This window comes from Ochotona princeps, chromosome 2 (genome assembly GCF_030435755.1).
Source record: "Ochotona princeps isolate mOchPri1 chromosome 2, mOchPri1.hap1, whole genome shotgun sequence".
NCBI lineage: Eukaryota > Metazoa > Chordata > Mammalia > Lagomorpha > Ochotonidae > Ochotona > Ochotona princeps.
Window position 1 is genome coordinate 29,374,791 of NC_080833.1, and position 23,854 is coordinate 29,398,644.

At 47.9% G+C, this 23,854-nt stretch overlaps 1 protein-coding gene across 1 annotated transcript; it reads right to left on the minus strand.

The window, feature by feature from the left end:
• Window positions 1-641: 641 nt before the first annotated feature.
• RRAGC (Ras related GTP binding C) lies at window positions 642-22,291 on the minus strand. Its single transcript, XM_004591559.3, has 7 exons — window positions 21,622-22,291; window positions 18,844-19,047; window positions 17,710-17,909; window positions 15,400-15,514; window positions 14,175-14,317; window positions 6,344-6,492; window positions 642-2,123 (listed from the first exon to the last, which is right to left on the minus strand). The coding sequence occupies exons 1-7, from the start codon at window positions 21,856-21,858 to the stop codon at window positions 1,972-1,974; spliced, it is 1,200 nt and encodes a 399-aa protein (XP_004591616.1). The 5' UTR covers window positions 21,859-22,291; the 3' UTR covers window positions 642-1,971.
• Between the last annotated feature and the right edge of the window lie 1,563 nt (window positions 22,292-23,854).

Here is a 23,854-nt window from a genome sequence, read left to right on the forward strand (position 1 = left end):
ACAGCAGCCTGGTGGGGAGGGGATCTTCCGGCCACCTTACCCTAACCTTTAACAAACCCTCCTCACTGTCCTCGCTCTACCATCTGGTAGAGGATATAGGATTAGAAGCACATCAGTCAGAGCTTTTTTCAAACTCAACTGTTTCAGTAATTTCCACTTAAAGTTGGCTGCCTAAAGTAGTCCAACTGTGAAACTCAGGATGGCTCCCCAAGCACCCTCCTCCCTCCTGAAGGTGCACTCGCTCAGACCCACCCTGACTCTGCCAGTGCAGACACCTCATGCTAATTGAGCCGGTGTTTCTGGCTCAGGAATGAGAGGATCTTGGGATCAACCAGCGCACAGTGCTCTCCTGCAGCCTCCTCACCTCTTCCTCACATGACACAGAGCATCCCTGGTGCCGGGCACCGGCTATTCCCACGTGGAACCTGCTAACAAGCCATCCATCAAAAATGCTTTCACCTGGGCGCACCTGTGTTGCCCTGAAACACAAATGGGCCCGGGGACACAGCTGGCCACAAAGGCCATGTGCTTCCCCCTCAAGGCAGCCGTCCGAGACGGAAGGAGCACTGTGCGAGGTCACAGAATGACATATGGGACAGCCCCACGTGCCCTCCCCCGACACGGCACGCAGGCGGGAAGACTGATTTTGGAGTAAATACATTTATTGATACCCATTTCATATATAGTTCAATGAAATCATCTATAAATATAAAAGCACTTTTCTTTTGGATATCACCGTGGTCCATGTAAATACTCAACAGTCAGAGTCGTCTGCGGGAAGCTCTCCAAGTCACACTGTTAGGGCATTAGACCTGAATAGACGCATCGCATTCAACAGTGGCACTTCTGTACTCAAGTGGGCCGGTGGCTTTGGAATAGAGGACTACTGGGCATGTGCAGTAAAAACAATGTGTGTGCTGAAACCGACAGGAAGGGTATCGACCACCAACATAAGACACGACTACGAATCAACATCCTAGGCACAGGGCACAGGTGCTGCCGGACAGCGGGGAGAGGACTGCAGACAGCACACCCTGCGGCCCCTGCAAGCTCTCTCCACTCCCAAGGGGCCAATTCATCAGTGCCCTGGGGTCACTTGTGGTCAACAAACAGCAACTGATAAAGAATCTAGGTTGCTTAGAAGGTCCGTAGAGGCCGATATCTAGACGAAAGAAAAGGCAGTTAAACCTTTCAGGGACATGAGTTCCTTCCTGGAAGAGGATTCTGGGAAACACAAAATTTATCTTCAATTCCTTTGTGACACTGAGCATGATCATTTATGTAATGAGGGGAAGGACCCTGGACAGCTGGTAAACCTGCCACAGGTGCAAAAGTTTTCTCCGCCACCGAGGCCTCCCCCGGCACTTCCAACGGCACGGCCACAGTTGCGGCTACCGAGCCCTGCTCTCCGCCCACTGCCACCACTGCGGGCAGCTCATCTCAGTCTGCAGCAACACACCAACAATGTTCTTGGCTGCAATCTCTGTCTTCTGAGTTAGCAAAACAGGTGCCATTTCAAAGGTCTGAAATGTGCAATGTCCAGAATTCAAATCTGAGAGGCAGTGTTAGAACTTAAGCAAGGCAGAATTTTTAGACTACTCCAATGAAAGCCTACGTGAAGCATATAGAAAACTCAGTCTGTTGCTATTATTTTTAACTGGAATTGATGGCAACATCCCGGGTAAGGATGGGGAACATCTCCAGGTCCAACCTGCCCCACTGCTTACAGCAGTACCCAAGGAGGGCCAAGCCACACGTGAGTTCTCGGTCTCTGGGATTCTCGGTTGCCATGTGTCCAAGAGGAAACGGGCGCTCCGGTTGTACCCCATGGGTTGGAGAGGTTTCATCCAAATGAGAAACTCAACCCTGGGTCTCTACGAGACAGGCTCCCGATTCCCAGCAGCGGCAGCCCCCGCCCACAGCGGCAGTGGCTGACCCTGGAGCACAGAGGCAGCGGCCCTTGGCCGCTGGCTAGATGGCGTTGCGTGGCGTGCCATTGTGCGTCAGCGCTTTCAGGCTGGGCGCGCTGCTCAGGTGCCCACAGCCCCGGTGGGAAGCCACGCCCACCTCGAACACCTCGTGAATAGCTTTCCGGAAACAGTGGAAGTTGTAGTCTATTAAACCTGCAAGAGAGAAAAAAGATAACCACACCTCCTGAGTGTCACATGTGAAATTATCCACTAGGAAAACAAGCAGGCACTGCAAAGCACCCGCCCACCTAACAGGATGGAGCTCAACAGCCCAGGGACTGACACCTTGGCCGTCTGGAGGTAGGGGTCAGGGAGAGGGTGGGGCTTAAGGAATAAGTATGGCCACCAGGAAAGTCAGCACGCCAAAGGACAGACAGTAAAATCTGAGGTCCAAGTCAAGTGCGCCTTGCAGGAGTCTTCGGGGCAGCCAAGAAGAACTGAGGGAGACCCAGAGTCCAGTCTGCGAGCTGTCAGGGCAGCGCCATGGCAATGCCAGAGCTCACATAGCTGCCTTCCTCTGCACTCATATGGGCCTTAGAACTGGCTGAACAAAGGCTTCAAACTGTGATGGAAACAGCTAGTTGCAGGGGCTGCTACTGTGGCACAACGGATTAAGGCACTGCCTGCAACGCCAGCATCCCATGTGAGTACCAGTTTAAATCCAAAATGCTTCACTTCATTCCAGCTCCCTGCTACTGCAGCTGCTTTGCCCAGTAAAGTAGAAGACAGCCCCAGCGCTTGGGGTCCTGCACCCACAGGGGAGACCCAGATGGAGTTTCAGGCTCTGGACTTCAGCCCAGACCAGAGATCTGGGAGTGAACCAGAGAATGAAAAATCTTGTTCTCTTTCAAATACATAATATGTAAATCCTTTAAAAACAGAAAAGAAACGGTCAGTTGCTACCAGAAAGCCATTTCCTCTTTCTTCCTCAGAACCCCAATCCTGTATGGACACACTGGTGCCGAGTCAAAACATTAACTTCCCAGCCTTCCTTGCAGTTAGCTATGGCCACAGGTCCGATCAGGTCCACTGAGACCCTGGCTGTTCCTGCATCCTGTCTAAAGCAGAGAGAAGATGGCTGGAACTCCAGAAGCCACTTATGACCATGAGGCAATCCTGAGGCAGTGCTAAGAACAGCAGAGCAGGAACACTGGTGCCACTGAGCCAGAGGACACAGGAAGCTGTCCTAGCCCGTCCACCTCCAGCCCGCCTTCAAGTGAGAGGAGCAGCCTTCCCCACAATGACGGATAAACACGACTGGGAAACCTTAAATTTCTAACCCATATAGCAACTTCCTAGGTAACAAGAACACCTGAGCCATCCCAGCAGTTACTGAGCAGCCCGAGAAGGCACGAAGTGGTGGCAGCGGCAGCACAGCCCGGGCCTCCAAGGACACACCGGCCAGGGCACACAGTCAGCGGCACACACCACACCAACCTAAACACTTTGCTGTCAGGTTGACTACAGATGTGAACCAAATGCAAAGAAGGGAGAGACGTCGCCAAAAACACCAGAGAGGAGACAGGATCTAACTAGGCATCAAAGCAGGAACCAAACTACAGGAGCACTTGAGGAAGCCGGCAAGGACACAGCACACAAGGGAAACAGGTCAGCAACAGGTCAGACTGGAGAGGGGGTACTGGAGTACTCCTGGGGGGACATGCTGGGGATCAGGGCTGAGTAAGCAGGTTGGGACCAAACTAACGGAGTCCTTTAGACGCTGGAGAGAAAACAAACTAGAAAACTCAACTTCTGGAGCCAGTGTCGCGTAGAGCGTGCAAAGCTGCCACCCGCAACAATGGCCTCCTATGTAAGTGCTAGTTTATGTCCAAGCTGTTTCACTTCTGATCTAGTACCCTGCAAATACCCTGGGAAAAGCAGCCAGAGTTGGGGGCTGAGTGTTTGGGCCTCTTCCACCCACGTTGGAGACCCAAATGAAGCTCCTGGCTTCACGAGGCCATCTGAGGAATCAATCAGCAAACATAAGATTTCCCTCAACCTCACTCTGTAATTATGTCTTTCAAATAAACCTTTTTCTAAAATCTGACTTGTGGGGCAGGCATTTTGTGTGGCAGTTAGGACTTGCCAGTCATCCCATGTCAGAATGCTTGGGCTCAAGCTCCACTTCAGATTCCAGCTTCTTGCTAATGCACACCCTAGGAGGCGGCATATGGTAGCTCGAGCACTTAGGTCCTTGCCACCCGGATGGAGCTCCAGGCTTCAGCACGGGCCAGCCCTGGCTGTCGCAGGCATCACAGAAGTGAAATATCAAATGCCAGTTCTCTGTCTAATCAAACAGTCAAACAATCTCCAACACCAGGAAGACAGACAGTGGTTAAGAACTCCCACACACTACCCAGGGCTGACCACAGAAAAGTCACTTTGGAGAGCAGTTTGGAGCGCAGTCTGGCAATAGGGAATAAAGCTGAAGTGGTATGTACTCTATAAATTCCACTCCTAAATACAGACCCTATAGCAAGTCTCTGCAAATGCAAACCAGTGCATGAGCCTCTGTTGCAGAACTACATATGACCTTTAAAGTGATCTAGATGCCCAGCGATAGGAAAATAAACTGTGACACAGTCAACTCACAGAATAAAATATGGCAATGAAAATGAGTTACGTGTTGTCAACTTGATTATATCTCAAAAACTGTGCCCAGAAACAAACCAGCTGAACAAAATTACTATTTTTAAGTCATTTATACAAAAATGTTCAATATTCTGAACTGTTTAGGTATGAATATGCAATAAATGAATAAATCATACAATGGAAAAATAAAACAACATGGCACAAGGGGAGGGAGTTCAGCTAAGAGAATCTGTGGAGCACTTTAACTGTTACGTCACATTTTAATTCTTAAGCTTAAAGGAAAATGTATGAGAGCACTTCAGGGAGTTCACAGGAAAACACAATTACAACATAAAGCAGCAAGTGTCACTGCCTTCCCAGCTCTCGGTTCCTCCACAAGGCAGCGGCGGCCTGCTCCAGCAGCCGGCTCGCTGGGACTCAGGTCCAAGACCTGCACCTGCTCACAGCTCCCAGTTCTGGCCCTGGCCCAGTCCACCTTCAGCTGTTTGAGACCTTGGGGCAGCATATCAATGACAAAGAGCCTTCTCTATCTCTTTGCCTTTCAAAACTTTCTAGTTAAAACAGTAATACATGTGTGTGTGCATGCATGCATATAACATGCATTTTCCATGAACTTGCTGAAGTATGTATATGAAGAATATGCATACATTCTTATCTTAAAAAAACTGTCGCTAAATGAACCATTTCATTGAAAGCAGAGGCAGAAGAGGGGGACACGTTACAGTGAGCAACAGAGAGCTCCTGCAGATAAAAGCAGTTTTCTGAAAACGAGTCTGCCTTTGGGGTGAAAGATGACACACACTAGATCCTCAATACGTCCACCAAATGAGTGCATACTACCAAGCAGGTGGTCGCACCAGGGCCACAGGCCCACAAGGATGAGGAGCTGAACTGCAGCCACTGACAGTGGGAGGAGCAAGGAAATCCAGGAATCAGTTCCAAGGAACAAAGGAAAAGCCATATGCACAACACGAAAGAGCAAAGAGGGAGGGAAATGCGCAGCCAGCCCCTCTGCGAGCAGCTGTGCAAGGGTCCCTCAGACACAGGCACCACTGCTCCCTGGACCTGAGGAAAGCGGCCTAAGCAGCAGGAGGGAGGCCAAGCCCCGAGAGGGACGGGGAAACCATCCCCAGTCAAAGCCGACACCATAGCCAAGACAGTAACTAAAAGCTTCAGTGAAGACTGTCTAAACAGAAAGAGATAGAAACACAGGACGGGGACCGTGAATCCACGTCAGGGCTGGAGACAGGAACCTTCCCACCAATCCCGTTCAGAAGATCCACTGAAGCCTTGGACTGCAGGGGCGTCAATGGAAAACAAGCGAAGGTGCCAGCCAACTCGGCTCTCAAATCCTCACGGCCCAGAGGGGAAGCTGAGGAAGCCATAGCGGAACAAATTCAGAGAAGGAGGAAGTGACGGGATCCCGGGATCCCAAGCATCATAAGGTTAACAAGGTTGCAGACTGAGAAACAGTCCCGGGGTGCAGCAAGGGGGCAGCAGGAAGGGATGGGGAGGGGACCCACTCGTGACAGCGGTACAGGTGACAAAAAGATGCAGAGCTGGAGATGCTGCAGTAAGACAGACACTTAGACAAGCTACCCAAAGAAGGGAGACAGAGTCCCAACTCTCCATGGAAGGGGGCACTAAAGTAATTTGAGATGATTCTTTCCACGAGACAACCAATCATTCATCCACCACTGCAATAGGACTTTCTCCTATTTCCAATAACTCCCATTAAGATAAAGAACTTAACATAAAAACACTTTTTCAGATGTCATTACCTTTTCGTTCAAAGCTTTCTTCCCTAAGAATGCAAACCAGTGCCAAAAACTTCGTCACCTCCTTTAGATAAAGGACAGTTGTGTTGTTCAGCTTGATGATTGCCATGGATTCTTTGTCATACGCACTCCCACTTCCATCTTCCTTTAACCTGTTTTAAAAGAAACAGCTGTTCGTTACAGGTTTCCCAACTTGGCTTTCTGTCACTTTCAATTTGCACAATGACAAGTCTTGCCACCCAGTTTCCTGAGTGTCTTTGGAGAAACATGAATACTGGCTTAAACCCATCAGAACAGTTGTGGCCAGGCATCCAGTTCCCAAACACGGGCTTCTCAGGGCTTCCCACCAGAAGCACCGCTGTGGAGGGTGGACAACACATGGACAACACGGGCAGATTTTGACCTGAGGAACACCACCAAGGCAACAGCCAGGCCTCAGCTTGCGGGCTTCCCGGGCCAAATGCAGACCCCTCCTCTATCTCCCCCAGCTCAAGGGGCCCCTCTGGCACTTCCACCACCAAACTGAATATATTCTTCAGGGCATGTTCTACAGGGTAGGACAAACACACATCTTCTCAAAACACCTTTTTTTTCCCTTCATTTCGAAAGCACACAAAAACAGCTAGAAGCCTGTGGCAACTGTTGAAATTAACAACTAATAATGAGGTTAGTGTTCTGACACTCCACTCTGATGTGCATGCTTAACAAAAGTCTAAGAACTATCTTATTTCCTTTTATGATCTATTTATTTATTTGAAGTCAGAGTTACGGAGAGAGGACAGACACACACAGAGATCTTCCATCTGCTACTTTACTCCACGGATGGCCACAAGGGCCAGGGCTGAGCCAAAGAGAAGCTGGGAGCCAAGAGCTCCATTCAGGTCTTCCAAATGGGGAGTAGGGACCCAAATACTTGGGCCAAAAGCAGTGGAAGCACTGCTTTTCCCGGGCCATTAGCAAGGAGCTGACCAGAAGTGGTGCAGCTGGAACACAAGCTAGTGACCATATGGGATGCTGCCATTACAGGCAGTGGATTAACATACTAGGCCACAACACTAGCTCCAGGGTTGTCTAATTCTTACTAGGAATTAAGAATTGTCAAACTAGAGATTGTTGATAGTGTGTAAAGCATTAAGCTCCCATTGCAACACTGGCATTCCAGCTGCTCTATCCTGAACTCAAATGAGGCCCTGGAGGAAGCTCCTGGCTTCCAGCTTTAGAATGACTAAGAGACCACTGAGGTCACACAGGAAATGAACCAGTGGGTGGAAGACAGCCTTTTCATTTTTCCTCTTTCTCTCCCTTTCTCCCTCTGTAACTCTTTCAATAAAAAACATGGAAGCAACCAAAATGCCCATCAACAGAGGATTGGATAAGAAAGCTATGGTTCATCTACTCCATGGAATACTACTCAGCTATTAAAAAAAACAAAATGCAGTTCTTTGTGGCCAAATGGGCCAAACTGGAAACCATAATGCTAAGGGAAATGAGCCAATCCCAAAAGGTTAAATACCACATGTTTGCCTTAATTTAAGATGATATGATGTTATGTATAACACGTTATGTTATGAATGTTATATGTTGTGCATAAACTAAAATTGAAGTGTAGGTGAGGTGGTCACAGAAGGTGGCTGGGAACTCGCATTTACTTTTAACATATTGGTTACTCATTACTATGTCAATTAATTCCATAATGATGTAAATTTTTGCTGATGGTATGTTGGAGCTTTCAATTGACTGGGATGATACTCTGCTGGCTCTGTCTTCAGACCAGAGAGGGTATACCTAAGAAGCCGTTGAACTTGACTGGACAATAAGATGCTGGACTCTATGTTTGGTATACGCTTGCAATGGGGGAATCTCAACTGAACTTGAGCTGTGGTTATGCAACAAGGTGGAGGAATCCACCATGGTGGGAGGGTTTGGGGAGGGGTGGGGAGAACCCAAGTATCTATGTAACTGTATCACATAATACAATGTAATTAATGAAGTAAAATCATAAATAATTAAAAGAAAAAAAATCTTTTAAAACAACACTAAAAGAACTATCAAAATTATTGTTTTTTAAAAAATATTTACTGGGCCCAGCAGGATGGTTCAGTGGCTAAATCCTCGCCTTGCATGCGCCAGGATCCCATATGGGTGCCAGTTCATGTCCCGGCTGTTCCACTTCCCATCCAGCTCTCTGCTCATGGCCTGGGAAAGCAGTTGAGGACGGCCCAAAGCCTTGGGACCCTGTACTCCCATGGGAGACCCAGAAGAAACTCCTGGCTCCTGGCTTTGGATCAGCTCAGTTCTAGCCATTGCGGCCACTTGGCAGATAAATCAGGTATTGGAAGATCTTTATCTCTGTCTCTCCTCCTCTCTATAAATCTGACTTTCCAGTAAAAATTAAATAAACCTTTAAAAAAATAGCATTTACATTAAAAAAAAGAAGAAGAAAAAGAAAAAGAAAGGGCAGATATTTTCCCCTGAAGTTAAAATAACCCAGACACCAGTACCTAGGGTTGGATTCCAGCTTCTGACAATACAGTCCAGAAAGGCAGAGTAATGGCTTTAGTCACTGGGTTCCTACTATCTGTGTGGGAGACCCGGGTTGAATTCCTACTCTCAGCTCCAGCCCAGGCCCAGCCCCAGCCATTGCAGGCTTTTAGGGAATGAACTAGCAGACACAAACTTAATACCCTTTATCTCTCAAATTTTACCAAATTTTAAAAACAGTTAAAGCAAAGAAGTGTTTAAAAATTCACACAAGGCCCAGCACCATAGCCTAGTGGCTTAAGTCCTCACCTTGCACACACTGGGATCCCACGTGGATACTGGTTCTAATCTCGACAGCCCCACTTCCCATCCAGCTCCCTGCTTGTGCCCTGGGAAAGCAGTCGAGGACGGCCCAAAGCCTTGGGACCCTGTACCCGCGTGGGAGACCCAGAAGAAGCTCCTGGCTTCAAACTGGCTAAGCTCTGGCCACTGCAGCTATTTGGGGAGTGAACCAGTGGACAGAAGATCTTTCCTGTCTCTCTTCCTCTTTGTATATCTGACTTTTCAATAAAAATAAAATAAATCTTTATAAAAATTCACCAAAAAAATACATATTATGAAAAAACTGTGAATCTCAAAACTGTTTTGACACCAAGGTAAACTGCCAATTTAATTTTTCCACATTTTGGAATACCTCATACACTAAAAGGAAAATGGCAGCAGATGTCTTTGATAAAACAATGCATTTTCTCTTGTTATCATTTTTCTGTATTTTTGATATTTTTTTAACAATGGTAGTGCTTACTTACAGAACTGTTCTGAACCTTACAGTTTACTTTCTTCCGTATTAATATAAAAATAATTTGCCTTCAAAAAACATTAAAAAGGGAGGAAATAATACTAAAAGAAAAACCAGCAGTGTCTCTGGCAGTGGCTTCTCCGTTCCCACCGTTTTATATTTTCTGGGGACTTTCTCCATGTACGGCGGCTTCTTTACTAAACTACTCTGCACCCTACAGTTCCCCTTCTCTAAGCCTCACAACGACCCTAGGAACAGGAAATATCCACGACAGCCCTATTTGACCCACTTAAACCCTTTTGTAACAAATCACAATAAGCTAAATAAATTCAGAGGCCTTTAAAAGTCCCTACTTTAAAGATCTAAAACTCAAGCTTATTAAAAGTTAAGTGGCTGTCACCCTATGGACTGGCCAATGTCCTGTCTCAGAGTCCCTGGGGTCACTGTGACCCGCGTGGGAGTGTTCTGAGGTCCTGGCTCCCAGTATCACCCTGGCCTAGCCACTGCAGGCATCTAGGGAGCAACCAGTAGTAGACACTTCCTTCTGTGGTTTGGTTTAGTCAGCTCCCTGCCTAACAGACTGGTTTTTTTTTTTTTTTAAAGATTTTATTGTTATTGGAAAGCTGGATATACAGAGAGGAGGAGAGACAGAGAGGAAGATCTTCCATCCGATGATTCACTCCCCAAGTGAGCTGCAACGGGCCGGTATGCGCCAATCCGATGCCCGGACCAGGAACCTCTTCCGGGTCTCCCACACGGGTGCAGGGTCCCAAAGCATTGGGCCGTCCTCGACTGCTTTCCCAGGCCACAAGCAGGGAGCTGGATGGGAAGTGGAGCTGCCGGGATTAGAACCGGCGTCCATATGGGATCCCGGGGCTTTCAAAGCGAGGACTTCAGCTGCTAGGCCATGCTGCCGGGCCCAGACTGATTTTAATATATAAATAAAGAGAGCTCCCAGCAAAGGCATCAAGGCCCAGACTTTGATACAGGTCGCGGTCTTCCCTGGCCAACCCAAACACAGTTAGCCTTGGAAGGCACAGTGGTGGGGAGGTAGGTGTCATCTGCTTTTAGAACATAAAAAACTACTTTCTGGTTAGAGAAGAGGAAGTTAGGTTCTGTGGGACACTTTTAAGTGCATCCTTTTCGGTCCCATGCAGAAAGAGAACAGGCACTAACTCTGCCAGTGGCTCCAACACAGTCAACCCTGAACATTACTCCCTGAGCCACACACATCCAGGGCCAACAGCTCAAGCAGCTGTAGTGCTTCTAAAGTCCAACTAGAGTTGTACCGTTGGGTCACATGTCAACATGAGAAAGATGAAAAGCACATTCCATCCAAAGTCTGGAGAGTAATCAGATCTAATCTGGCTGTGGTTAGTAAGAGTAGCTTATGAAGGGATCAGCACTGTAGCAGTGTGCTGACTGTACTTCCGGGATCCCACAAGGCCGCTGCTTCTTCTCTGGCTGATCCACTTCCCATCCAGCTCCACGCTTCTGACTTGGCTGGGGGTGGCAGAGGCTGGCCTAAGGCCTTGGACCCCTGCATCCACCTGGGAGACCCAAAGCAAGGTTCTGGTTCTTTGCTGCAGACTGGCACAACTCCAGCTATTTCAGCCATTTGGGGAGTGAACCAGCAGATGGAAAAAATTCTGTCTCTTCTTTTGTCCATAACTTTGGCTTTCAAACAGAAAAAAAAAGTAAATTTTTTAAAAAAGGAGAAAATGACAATGATCTTAAAAACTTGCTCAGGGGCCCGGCGGCGTGGCCTAGCGGCTAAAGTCCTCACCTTGAACGCCCCAGGATCCCATATGGGCGCCGGTTCTAATCCCGGCAGCTCCACTTCCCATCCAGCTCCCTGCTTGTGGCCTGGGAAAGCAGTCGAGGACAGCCCGGGGCCTTGGGACTCTGCACCCGCGTGTGAGACCCGGAGGAGGTTCCTGGTTCCTGGCTCTGGATCAGCACAGCACCGGCCGTTGTGCTCACTTGGAGAGTGAATCACTGGACAGAAGATCTTGCTCTCTCTCTCTCCTCCTCTCTGCATATCTAACATTGTAATAAAAATAAATAAATCTTAAAAAAAAAAAAAAAAAAAAAAGCAGCAACTCTACCCACAGCAGCAAATTGTTGGACCCAAGACTTTTTAAGACAATTCGGAATGCACAATGGAATATGACAAAATCTGAGAATGGCACTGAACTTATAAAGTAGAAAGCTTGCAGCAAGTACCATGAGATAAAGTAGGCACCAAGGGGCCAGGCAGACACTTTCCCTCCTGTGACCTGGCAGTATTCCAGGCATTCCCTCCCCTGTCTCACGTACGAAGGATGAAAAGAATACAGCAGGTTTTCCCTCCTGCTCACTCTATCTGTATTGAAACAGCCCATAGAAAAGAAGGATCTAAGATACGAAAACTGCCACTAGTGAAAAAGAAGTGAGTATAAAACCTGCAAGAAACCTGACTTTTATACACTATGGAATCCTGATACAGAGTGAGGCTAACTGGGTTTGAAAGTTACCAGATTTATTAAACTAGAATTGTCAGAATTATAAGTAATTTTACTTTCAAGAAACTGTAAAGCCTGGTGCAGTAGCCTAGCCTTGCACGTGCTGGGATCCCATATGGGCGCCAGTTCTAGTCCTGGCAGCACTGTTTCCCATCCAGCTCCCTGCTTGTGGCCTGGGAAAGCAGTCGAGGACAGCCCAAAGCCTTGGGACCCTGCACCCACGAGGGAGATCCAGAAGAAGCTCCTAGCTCCTGGCTTCAGATTGGCTCAGCTCTGGCCACTGCAGCTATTTAGGGCGTAAATCATCGGACGAAAGATCTTCCTCTCTGTCTCTCCTCTCTGTATATCTGACTTCGCAATAAAAATTAATACATCTTTAAAAAAAAAAAACCTGTAAATCAATAGTACAATCAAGTAAGAGGCAAATTAAGCTACAGCAAAGTAGATCAAACAGTCTACACACACAGCTCAGAACAGTGAGGTCATGGACTTTTTCTCTTCTCTACTGTACTTTTTAGCATATGTGAATTTTGTTTGCACAGATGTTTTTTAAAAATTATCTATTTGAAAGGCAGAGTTAAGGCTGGCATTGTGGCATAGCCAGTAATACCACCAACAGCAACACAATGCCAGCATCCCATATGGACACCACTTCATGTCCTGGCTACTTCACTTGCAGTCCAGTTCCCTGCTAGTAGCCTGGAAAAGCAGCGGAGAATGGCCAAAGTCCACAACTCTAATTGCCTGTCATTCTGACTTTCTAATAAATAAATACATCTTTAAAAAAGGAAAATAAAAGAAAAAAGGAAGAGAGAGCTAGACTCAGAGAGAAGGAGAGATGGAAAGAGAGAAAGAGATCTTCCATCAGCGGGTTCACCCCCCAGAAAGTCAGAAAAGGCTAGGGCTAGGCCCTCCATCCAGGTCTTCCACAGGCGGGCCGGGGCCCACGCACTCGGCCTTCTGCCATGCTTTCCCAGACGCATCAGCAGGAGCTGCACTGGAGGGGAAGCAGTCAGGACTGGACTCAGCCCTTACACGTGATGCCGGCATCACAGACAGCCACCGTACTGCAAAGCCAGCCCCAACGCATGTGCTTTATAATGTACCTTACATTGAAAAAATTTTGTAACTAAACTTTGGAAACTATAAAAATTCAGTTCATAAAATTTTGATTTGTATGTTCTTACATTTTTAAAATTAATGAAGCACAAAACTACTGAATAATGTAATAAATCTTATATCTCATTTTCATTGGAAACAAAGGAGAGCATGTAATCACAGAAGTGCCAAGAGGCCCAACAAATGCACTTCCCTATTCAAAGGCAGCTGGACAGACCCTGACCAATGAGGTACGGGAGCCAAGGTGCAGCGCAGGGTCAGAAAGCAAAGAATTCAGACAGGGTGGAGCAGACTGGCACATCAGGACCAGGCGTCAGAAAGCAACTCAGATGAATCGGGGCTGTAACAGGGTACCCAAAATGGCAGCAGCATTTGAAATGCCTGGAGTTCGCCAACACTCTTGGTCACTCTCTGTCTGGCCTAGTCTACAAAAAGCACTTGTTTGTTGGCTTTTGTGCTTTTCTATATGGAGATTTTTGTAGAATTCTATACGAAGTTCAACACATTTCTAAAAAGGAAGATCCCATATTTTAGAACTACCACGGAAATCTGGCTGTAGAAGTCCCTTTTTGTGTGTGGTGCCCTTCTGACAGCCACGCTGGGATATTCTGATTCTTGACTCTCATTTCACAAGACCTGAGGAACCACCATTCACTTTGTTATTCAGATCATTCTGAATCATCTGCCTCTCAGACCATTTAAGTCCCAGTAAGGAGAAGGCACAGAACAAAAGCCCAAACAGTGGCTTTTGAGAAACTTGCACCCCGCTGCCTGACACTGCTCTCTGCCACACTCCCAAGTTCATCCTGTGGGACAAGAAAGAGCAACCCCATTTCCTATAGTATCTGCCCAGAGCCTCAAACACTGGGCCCTTTTCCCACAACTAGTGGTCTGTCACTCTTAATCTTGCAGAAATGTGTATGGAACTTACCCGTATATACACGACACGTCGATTACAACATCAATCATGTCACAGCACAGTTCATAAGACTGCATATCCACAGGGGAACTGTCGGTGGCAATGTAGATTTTGCTGACAACATCAAAGAGAAAAGCTTTTTCAATACCTGAATTCTTGGAAAAACAAAATTGGGGAAGTGTTCAGTATTCTGCTAGTTATCAAAGATCTTGAATGATTAAATAACATCCCAAGTCATTTTTAATAATACAATCCAATACCAAAAAAAACAAAAATAGTATTTGGTTGAGGCTTTTTCTGTTATCTAAATTCTATTACTTATTACTATATTCTAAAGAATAATAATACCTGCTCTGATTTAACTGTATACACCCAAATTTTTCTTTTCAATGACACCAAAAATTTCACAAAAACATTCTCTAAAAATCAAGCTATGCTACATTTTCAATAATCTTTTTTTCCTTATTATAATCAGTTTCTGATTTGAATATCTTTATAATCAGGATAAAGACTTTACATAGCAATTAGCAAAAAATAAAAGATAAAAGGATTACAAGTATAACCCAAAAATTCTGAAGAATCCAAGTGGGGATCACCACAGACTCCGACCAGCATAGGGAGGGACCGGCACTTGGCTTAGCAGTTAAGAAAAGCATTAGGGGGCCAACACCCATATTGGGGTGCCTGGGTTGGACATCTGTCACCTGATTTGAGTTTCTTGCTAAAAAGATCCTGCCAGACAGCAATGAAGGCCCACGTGACTGCGTTCCCAGCTGCTAGCTCCAAGCATGGCTGGCCTCGGTCCCCTAGCCAAGGCAGGTCTTTGAGGAATGCCCATGTTTCTCTGCCTTTCAAATAAATAACTGGCTTGTTGAAAATAAGTACTGTTTGCAAGTATAATAGTTAAATGCTAAACCTATTGGGAAGCGATCCTTTTAAGATGAATCCTCAAAATAAGAATCTAAAATAATACCAAGATTATAGTCAGCAAAGAAAGGAAAAGGTTAATTCTTCAATATGACTTCAAGTAAGGCAGAAATGACAAAAACATAGTACTTAAAAAAACAGTAATTTAAGCCATTATTTCATAACCTTTTTATTTTATGTGCTTAAATGTGTCACTTTAGCCTTTAACTTTGATTTGAACTAAATCAAGTCCCACTTTCAGCAGAATGTGCAGACGTAAAGACAGTTACTAAAAACATAATCAGAAACTATAGCAAAGTAGCTCACTTACTGATATAAAGATATTTAATAGGTTTTCCAGGGTCGGCAGTTGTGGGATGAGTTTCTGCACCACCTTACTAAAGGCTTCAAATATTGAATGGTCATAGATACTAGTCAAATAAAAGCTGCAAAACAACACAGTCTGATTAACGAGACATATCTTAAGTTTAGTGACAACTGTCATAATACAATTTTGTCTCTCTTCTGTAATATGTAAGTACTTTTGACACAGAAATTTTAAATCATTTAAGTTCAAATAAACTCCTCCAACTTGTCTGACCATCCTTACCACCAAAGACTACAAACATGGTCTGCCATCTGTTCTGCAAACGTCTATTCAACCACAATTCAGGTTTCTGATAAAAATGTCACTTCCTCAAAAAGCTCTTTGTTGACCGCCCTGCCCAGGACCAATGCTTTTTATTCCTTTCTCCTGCCTTTTCTTGAGCACTTAAGTGACTGATCCAGGGGGCGTCTGAGCTGTGTCAGTCCGCAGAATGTAAGCTCCATGAAGACACTTGGTCAGTCTCCTCCTGCTGCCAGCTGACTGTCCCCACCAGTGCTTCCAATAGCCTCTGAATGAACACCTGAAACTGGTGCTCAGATTGTATGCCAAGAGCATACTGAGGAGGATGGGGGCTGGGGCTCGAGGGGCATGGTGGGAGTCTCAAGGCCTGAAAGCATGAATAGCACAGAAGTCACATGCAGACTTAATGACATCTGTGGGTGAGAAATCTGCAACCAGTTCAACTCTGGGGGCAATTCTACCTGTTTTTGTATTTGGGGAGTACACTCTTCATTCTAAAACTGTATTCAGGACACAAATGTGTAAACTCTGCAGAGTCACAGATACAGGGCTGTGTACACAACTTTACAGGTAACTTAAAGCTCCTTTCCAAAGCTGAGCTAACAACCCATCAGGAAGCGACAAACGAGAAGAGGCTCTCTTTTGGGCAAGACCCCCAAAATTGTCAAGAGCAGGATGATCCACAAGCACCAGGAGAGACAGGGAACATTTAGTGTTTCTACAAAGAAGTTCAGCAGACTGAGAAGGTCCTGCAGGGTCTGTGAGGCTTGGAGGTGTTCAGGGAGAAAAGAACTTTCCCAAGAGGAGTTTCTGGAAACTGTAAATGAACTGCAGCTTCAGCCCTGGACCCGCCAGGACTAAATAAAGCTGAATACAAAACTCTATTGAGACTGCCAAGGCCGAGGGCTTGCAAGTACTGGGGAAAGGCTTGATATCTCTCACGGGACAGGATGCCTCGGAAAGGAACACAGACATGGAATAAAGAGAACCAGGAGCCCTGGGTGCTGGGGCACACAAGACAAGCCTGGCTCCAAAAAAATCCACACGGAATTCCCGAAAAATAAGATGCACACATTTTATAGGGCAGCATTTTCACTTACACATAAAGCTAACATCTTATTTTTTTTAATACCAATTACTTTGATAACTTTAAAAAAATGTAATCCAGGCAAATAACAAGCCATTGAGGCATTCCCAAGTGGTTTTCTTGGAAGAGTAACAAAGATATTGAAGGATGGAAATACTGAGGATAAAAAAAGGGGAAACACTGAGGGCTGACTAGGGCCTCTGGGGAAATTACTGCAACAAATCGAGGATAAAGAAATTCACTTGCACCCTTCCCCTGCTCTTCCCTTAAGCTGTTTATTTCATCAAGAGAACATTCTTCTTGAGAATATTCATGTCTACCTAGATACATCATCAGAAAAAGAAAGATGTATGCAAACATTCAGCAGGTACTTCCAGCACTGAGATACACAGATCACCAATCAAAACTAGTAGGTGGTCATTAGCAATAGTTTCCTAGGGATATTTAATTATAAAACAGTAGTCCTTTACATTTAATACCAGCCCCATACAAACTTCAAGGGGATTCCTCAACCCCAATTCAAACCTGAGTTGGTCTCATAAAGGCATCCAATTTAAAAAACTAAGATTTATTAGCATCAGTCCAAACTTGAACGCGAACTCCTTCTAAGATGCTTGTCCTACTGACAACTCACGCTAAAGACGTCTCCAGCCACCGGGACAGAGATTATTCCTGCACTGAAGCAAGGGGGGGAGACGATGAAACCAACAAGGGGTGTCCCAAAGCAGATCGGCAACCCCAGAGATGAGCCTGACTCCAGTCTCAAGACAAACTTCTCAGAGTGTGGAAGAAGACACTTCATGGGACTTCAACCAGCAGCAACAAGTGCAATGGCCTTGGCAAAGTCACTTCTCAGCCACATTGCACCACTGGAGCGGCACCCATCACGTGCCCTCGGGGCCCTCCCGGCTACCATAGATCGTTACCTGAGGTGCAGCTTCTCCAGCCCTGCGTCCGCCAGGTCATCATTGGCCCTCTGGTGGATGTCCCGCTGGGTTTCTATCTTGTGATCATCAGACAGACCATCAACTTTGTGAATAAAAACCTCAAAATTCATGTCTGGGTTCACTTTGTAGGCTTTGGAAACAGTAATGTGGAGTCTAGTCAAAGCCTCCATGTAGTCATCCTGCAAGTCAGAACAAAGTATCTGTTAAAAATCTTACAAAAAAGAACAAGTTAAGAAAGTCTCCAGACCACTTCTTTCCCAACCACAGAAAATGGATTATCTTAATTACTCACAATCAAACATTCAAATACACTGATTTACACTAATAATGAAGCCCTTCAATTGCTTAAGATTCAGCTACCAAGCTGATGCTTGTAGTTTCCAAAACTGATAATATAAAGCAATGGGACAGGGAATGGACATTCCTTTCCACCAGAATTGTTAAGTAATCCCAGCTCTGCCATTTATTAGATGTATGGCTCTGGGCTAGTCATTAAACTCTGGGACCTCTGCTGACTCACCTATAAATTTGAAATTGCAATATCCAGCACACAATACTGTGAAGACTAAATTAAACTGCAACAAGTAGGTGAGGGCACACATGACAGAGACTGTCAGAGCCTCTGCGAAGCCCAAGCTTCTAAAAGGTCAGTTTCTTAAAGACAGCAACACAACCCATTCACGGGGCCCCAGCTACACGCTAGGCCTTCCGTAACTGTTTCTTGGAGTAAATTTGATTTGAATAATTAAGGAAACTAATCTTGAATATCCACTGACTGTTTGCAAATTTCTCCGTGTATCGTGGGCGTTAATGGTACCTCTTCAGTGAGTGATGGAACTAATGTAATAGTTGATGAAGTACAGCAATATCTATGAGTAACCAATAATACCGGAGAACCAGTATTAACTGCTCATTAGCCAGGAGTGCGGGATGCAAAGCCCATCTTCTAATGGTCTGATCCCCTTGTGCTTCCCAGTACGTGCCCACTCTCCAGCTACCTCCTTAACGCCTACTGTCGGGGGCCCCCAAGAGATGAAGGCAGAGCCAAGCCTCCCTTTGCTGCCACATCTTCGTGCCCTAGGAGTAGGTGCAAGCATCCTTATTCCTAACTACCTGTGCATCAATGACATATATCAAAGCTCCTGTTCCCCTGAAGATCATCTCATAGTCAAAGGTTGGATCAAAAAAGTCCATTTGTCCAGGAAAATCCCAGATCTGGAAATTCACAAAGGAGCTATTGGAAATGTCGTCTTTGTAAATCTTGTTGGTACTTTCCAAAAAGAGGGTCTCATTGGGTGACATCTTATGAAACACCACCTGTGAAAAGAAACCAGAAAATACTATGATTACTCAAGTTCAGAACTTAAATTCAAAGTGAATATCCCAGACTAATACAAAAATAATTGGTCATAGGCCCAGCACAATGGCCCAGTGGCTAAATCCTTGCCTTGAATGTACCAGGATTCCATGTGGGTGTCAGTTCATGTCCCAGCTGTTCCACTGCCACAAGCTCCCTGCTTGTGGCCTGAGAAGGCAGTGGACAATGGCCCAGGGCCATGGGACCCTGCACCCATGTGGGAGATCCGGAAAAGGCTCCTGACACCTGGCTTCAGATGTATTAGTTCCGTCAAAATCTGCTTTAAGATTATGAAAGAAGGGAAGAGTGTTGTGGTACAGTTCAGCTAGCTACTGCCTAGGACACCTACTTCAGAGCTCCTGGTCAAGTCCACGCTACTCCACTTGCAACCCAGTTTCCTAACATCCCTGGGAGGGAGTGCCCAAGCGTTTATGTGCCCACCAGCCACAGAGAAGTCGGAGTTCCCGGCCCCTGGCTTCAGCCTGGATTAGCCCCTACTGCTGTAGGTGTTGGTGAATGAACTGTCAAAAATCTCTTCTTCCCAACACCTCCATTAGTCTGTCTTTCAAATAAATAAATAATCTTTTTTAAATGATTGTTTTATAGCTAAAGTTTAAGAAGCTTTGTTCACTAAAAAATTTCTTGAAAGGAGTAGGCTGCAGCACAAAGGTTTCCATCACTGCTTGCCTGTCTCACCAAAGTGGCAGCTCGAGTCCCAACTGCTTGGCTTCCCACCCAGCTTCCTGCTAATGCAGCCTGGGAGACAGCAGGTGAGGGTTCCAGCGCTTATGCTCCTGGCACCAACACCGGGCATGGACATGGAGCTCCTGGCACCAACACCAGGCATGGGCACAGAGCTCCTGGCACCAACACGGGGCATGTACTTGGAGCTCCTGGCACCAACACTGGGCACGGGCATGGAGCTCCTGGCACCAACACCGGGCACAGGCATGGAGCTCCTGGCACCAACACCAGGCACGGACATGGAGCTCCTGGCACCAACACCTGGCATGGGCATGGAGCTCTGGCACCAACACCAGGCATGGGCATGGAGCTCCTGGCACCAACACCGGACTCGGGCATGGAGTTCCAGGCACCAACACATGGAGGTGAGGTGCCTGGCTCTAGGGTTCCACCTGGCCAAGTCCCAGCTGTTGCAGCCATTTGGGGAGTGAACCAGCAGATGCAACATCTCTTGCTCTGACTTTCAATACATAAAGATAAATGAACATTCTTTGACAACTACTTCATTCTCAGACAATTATATCTGAGAAATAATTAGAAAATAAATACAGTGGCCATGCCACACTGACTTAACATTCTTGTAGGAGAAATAAAATGGGGTTGGTTGGTAACTATACCAAGAAGCGAGGCTGTCCAGGTGGGTGTGGGAAGCCTCAGGTAGGGACAGCGAAGAGACTGCTGCCACAGCACAGGCTCAAGGACCTCAATTCACAAACATCACAAGCAAGCTAACTGAGGATCCAACTTTCTAGAAAAGTCGTCAGATGACACGCCACTAGAAAGTGAGAATTAAAATCAGCTGGCTGCAACCCCATTGCTTAACACACCCAATTTTACTGGGGAGGCGAAAGGCAAGGTAAGGAAAGCACCGTAGCGCAGCAAACCGGGAAGGTTACTTTTGTTTCAACTTCATGGGTCCTGGACAGGACTGAGTAGCGGGGGGGGGGGGGGGGGGAGGAGAAGGGGGCGGCCGGTGTGGCTCGCCCTGCGGAACCCGAACGGTGAGAGAGGAAGTTAACCTTGGCCCAACCGCGGTACTTCAGAAAGCTCGTGGGAAATGGAACGAAAAGTTTCATTTTGGTGAGAACTCTCTGAAATTCGCGCGTATTTTTTTCCTTTCTCTCTCATCATAGGCATTTCCGTGGCCTTCCTGAAGGTCCTTCGTCTCTTTCCCTATTTCTAATGTGCAGTCTACGGTCCTAAGTGCAGACAAACGGGCTGAGAACCGTCTGCAAAACCTACCCAGAGTCTCAAAAGATTCTGGCTGACCACCCTCCCACGCGAGATGGAGATGGGGAGCAGGAGATGACCGTCCGTCACAACATTCCCCGGGTCCCAAACCTCGGACAGGTGCAACGGCTGTGTAGAACCCGGGAGCAAGAGTAGGCAGCGGGGGGTCGGCCACAACCCCGGCCGCGGCTCGAGGAGGGAGGCGAGGAGAGAGGGGAGACAAGCAAGCACGAAGAGCAGGGGCAGGCGTCTGCCAAGTGCTCCAAGGGAACACTAGAGACTAGCACGTCTCAGTTTCGCAAATGACAGGGGCCTGGTCCCAAGGGGCGGAGGTTTCGGGCGGCACTCACCGGGCACCTGCCTCCCCTCCCGCCTCCCCTCCCCGTGTCCACTCTGGCTCCGGCGCAGAGGTCGGGGTCCCAGCGTGCGCGCCGACGCACGAGGAGAAGAGAAAGTGAGACGGGACGGGGCGCCGGACCGGCCGCCGCCCTCCCCGGCCTCCCCCGCGGGCAGCACCTGCACACCGGGCACCGGGCAGAGCCGGCGCGGGCCCCACTCACCTTCTGGATGGACGACTTGCCGCTGCGCCGGAGTCCCATGAGCAGAATCCTCGGCTTGGAGCTGTCAGCGCCCCCAGGGCCGCAGCCTCCGCCGGCCCCCGCCCCGACCCCGCCGCCCGCCGCCGCCGCCTCCTCTTCTTCCTCCTCCACGCCGTAGCCGAAGTCTTTCGGGAATGAGTCGGCCGCGCCGTAACTGCCAGCCAGGGGCGCCTCCTCGGCCCCGTACTGCAGGGACATGGTGCCGGAGCCGCCGCCGCCGCTGCCCGCGCCCTGACAGGCCAGGCCAGGCCGAGCCAGGCCGCCGCCTCCCCACTCGGCCGCCGCCGCTGCCACCGCCCCCGGCAGCCGCCACCGTCCTGCCCGCCCCCGAGCCCGGTTCTCATAGGCCCCGAGCCGGGGTCCGGCCCCTCATTGGCCGTCCGAGCCGCCACTCGGGCTCAAGCAGGGTCGGCGGTGCCCGTCACGTGCCCGGAATCACCTGACTCGCCGCGGCGGAGGGGGGGGAGGAGGAGTCACGAGGAGGGCGGCCCGGCCGCGCCTCTCGCCCGGCTCCGGGGCCCTCGGTCCGCCCCAGCACGCCGAGTGCGCCCATCGGGCTGCTCAAAGCTCCCGGGCCTGGCGCCTGGAACCCGGGGTGCCAAAGTGGGCGATGCTCTCTGAGCATCCCTGGGGCGGGGGAGGATGGATTCTCGTTGTACGGCCGCACGCGCCGTTCTACATGGATGCCTGCGAGGTCCTGGGGCCCTACCCAAGGGCTCAAAACTGGAACCGACTTGCATCGCGCCTGCCCTCGAGTGGCCAGATGGACAGACAGAGAGCACGGACCTCTCGTGAGTAGCCGCGGGACGTGGATAGGGTTGGGAAGCCGTGGATGCAGGTGGAAGTCTCGGAGTTGGGATGAGAATGTGTTGGAGGGGTGGCGTCTGGGCAGGTCTAGAGGGTGGACGTGAGGCGTGGAGGAGGCGGAGCCACAAGAGCCGAGAGGCCGAAGCCCGGTCCTACGACTGTGGGATAGTTTTAAAACCAGGCCGGCCAAACTAGAACCATCTCTCCACAGCAGAAAGCTCGACAGTGAGTACTGCTGCCGCGTCCACCTTAGTGGGATTCCATTTCCTTCCTTTCCACCTAGTCCGAGGCCACTCCTCCAGCAACATCCATCCCCAGACTGGACACAGCGCGTTCTAAATCCTCCCGCCCCAGATTAGTGGCCAGAGGAACCGGTGGTGTTGAAAGCAAAGCAAAGCAAATGTTTATTCACCAGCTATGTCTGAGAAAGCTGTAAAAATGTTCACCTTCAGCCATTGGGCTCTGGAACCCTAAAACTGGACGGGATGCCCCTCTTAAGAGTGCAGCCCAGTTCACATCAATTAGAGCAGGGGTTGTGGCGATCACGAAGGGCAGGCCCACCCCTGCGAGGTCTGGAACTTGGGCTGTCATATAGCCCAACCACTTACCTGAACAGTAAGCTTTCAGGGAGTTTCTGGTAGACCTGCGGGAGGCCCTGGTGCTTATGCTGTGGTCCCCAGGACAGCCAAACCCTCCAGGATACCAAATGCTAGTCTTAAGTTCCTTGTGTAACATGGTGTTGAATTGGCATGTCGTCTATACACAGCCCCCCATATCCTTTATATTATCACTGGATTACTTATCTAATACAAGGGAAATACTGTAAACATGGTTGCCATACTCAGAGATAATAACCCCCCCCCAAAAAAAGTCTGCATATGTTCACACACCATTTTCCCCAATATTTTCAAACCATAGTTGGCTAGTCCATAAACGTAGCACCCATGGAGAGGGAAGGCGGATGACAGTTTGGAAGGAGGAGGGCTCACTCTCTCATCTGGACACCAATCCCACAGATTTTATTAAAGCTGAAAATCCCCTTGATACCAAAAATAGTGGAGAAGTATGGTAGTCGTGGTTTTCACGACAACCCTTCATCTATTTTGGTCATCGTCATTACCCACTTACTCTTCTCTGTTCCAACTGCTCCTTGAACCATTCTTTCTATAACATTGTCCAGTGTAACTTTATGTCATTAACAAAATGTTCTGTGTTGGTACAGCTTGGTGCGTGTGGTAGCCACCAGCCACAGGTGGATTTAGCCCTCAAACTGAATTTTCATTTAGTTTTAATTACCACATGTAGCCAGTGGCTACCCTGTCTGGTGGCCATATAATTTCAAATCCCATCTCCCTGCAGGTCCATTGTTCACTTAATTTCAAGTTTC

Bases quoted from the DNA above. Each gene is read 5' to 3' on its own strand.
- RRAGC (XM_004591559.3), bottom strand. From the start codon at position 21,858: ATGTCCCTGCAGTACGGGGCCGAGGAGGCGCCCCTGGCTGGCAGTTAC. The intron at 14,318-15,399 runs GTAAGTGAGCTA...TGTTTTTCCAAG, and splicing joins TATTAAATATCTTTATATCA to AATTCAGGTATTGAAAAAGC. The intron at 6,493-14,174 runs GTAAGTTCCATA...CTTTTAAAACAG, and splicing joins GACGTGTCGTGTATATACGG to GTTAAAGGAAGATGGAAGTG.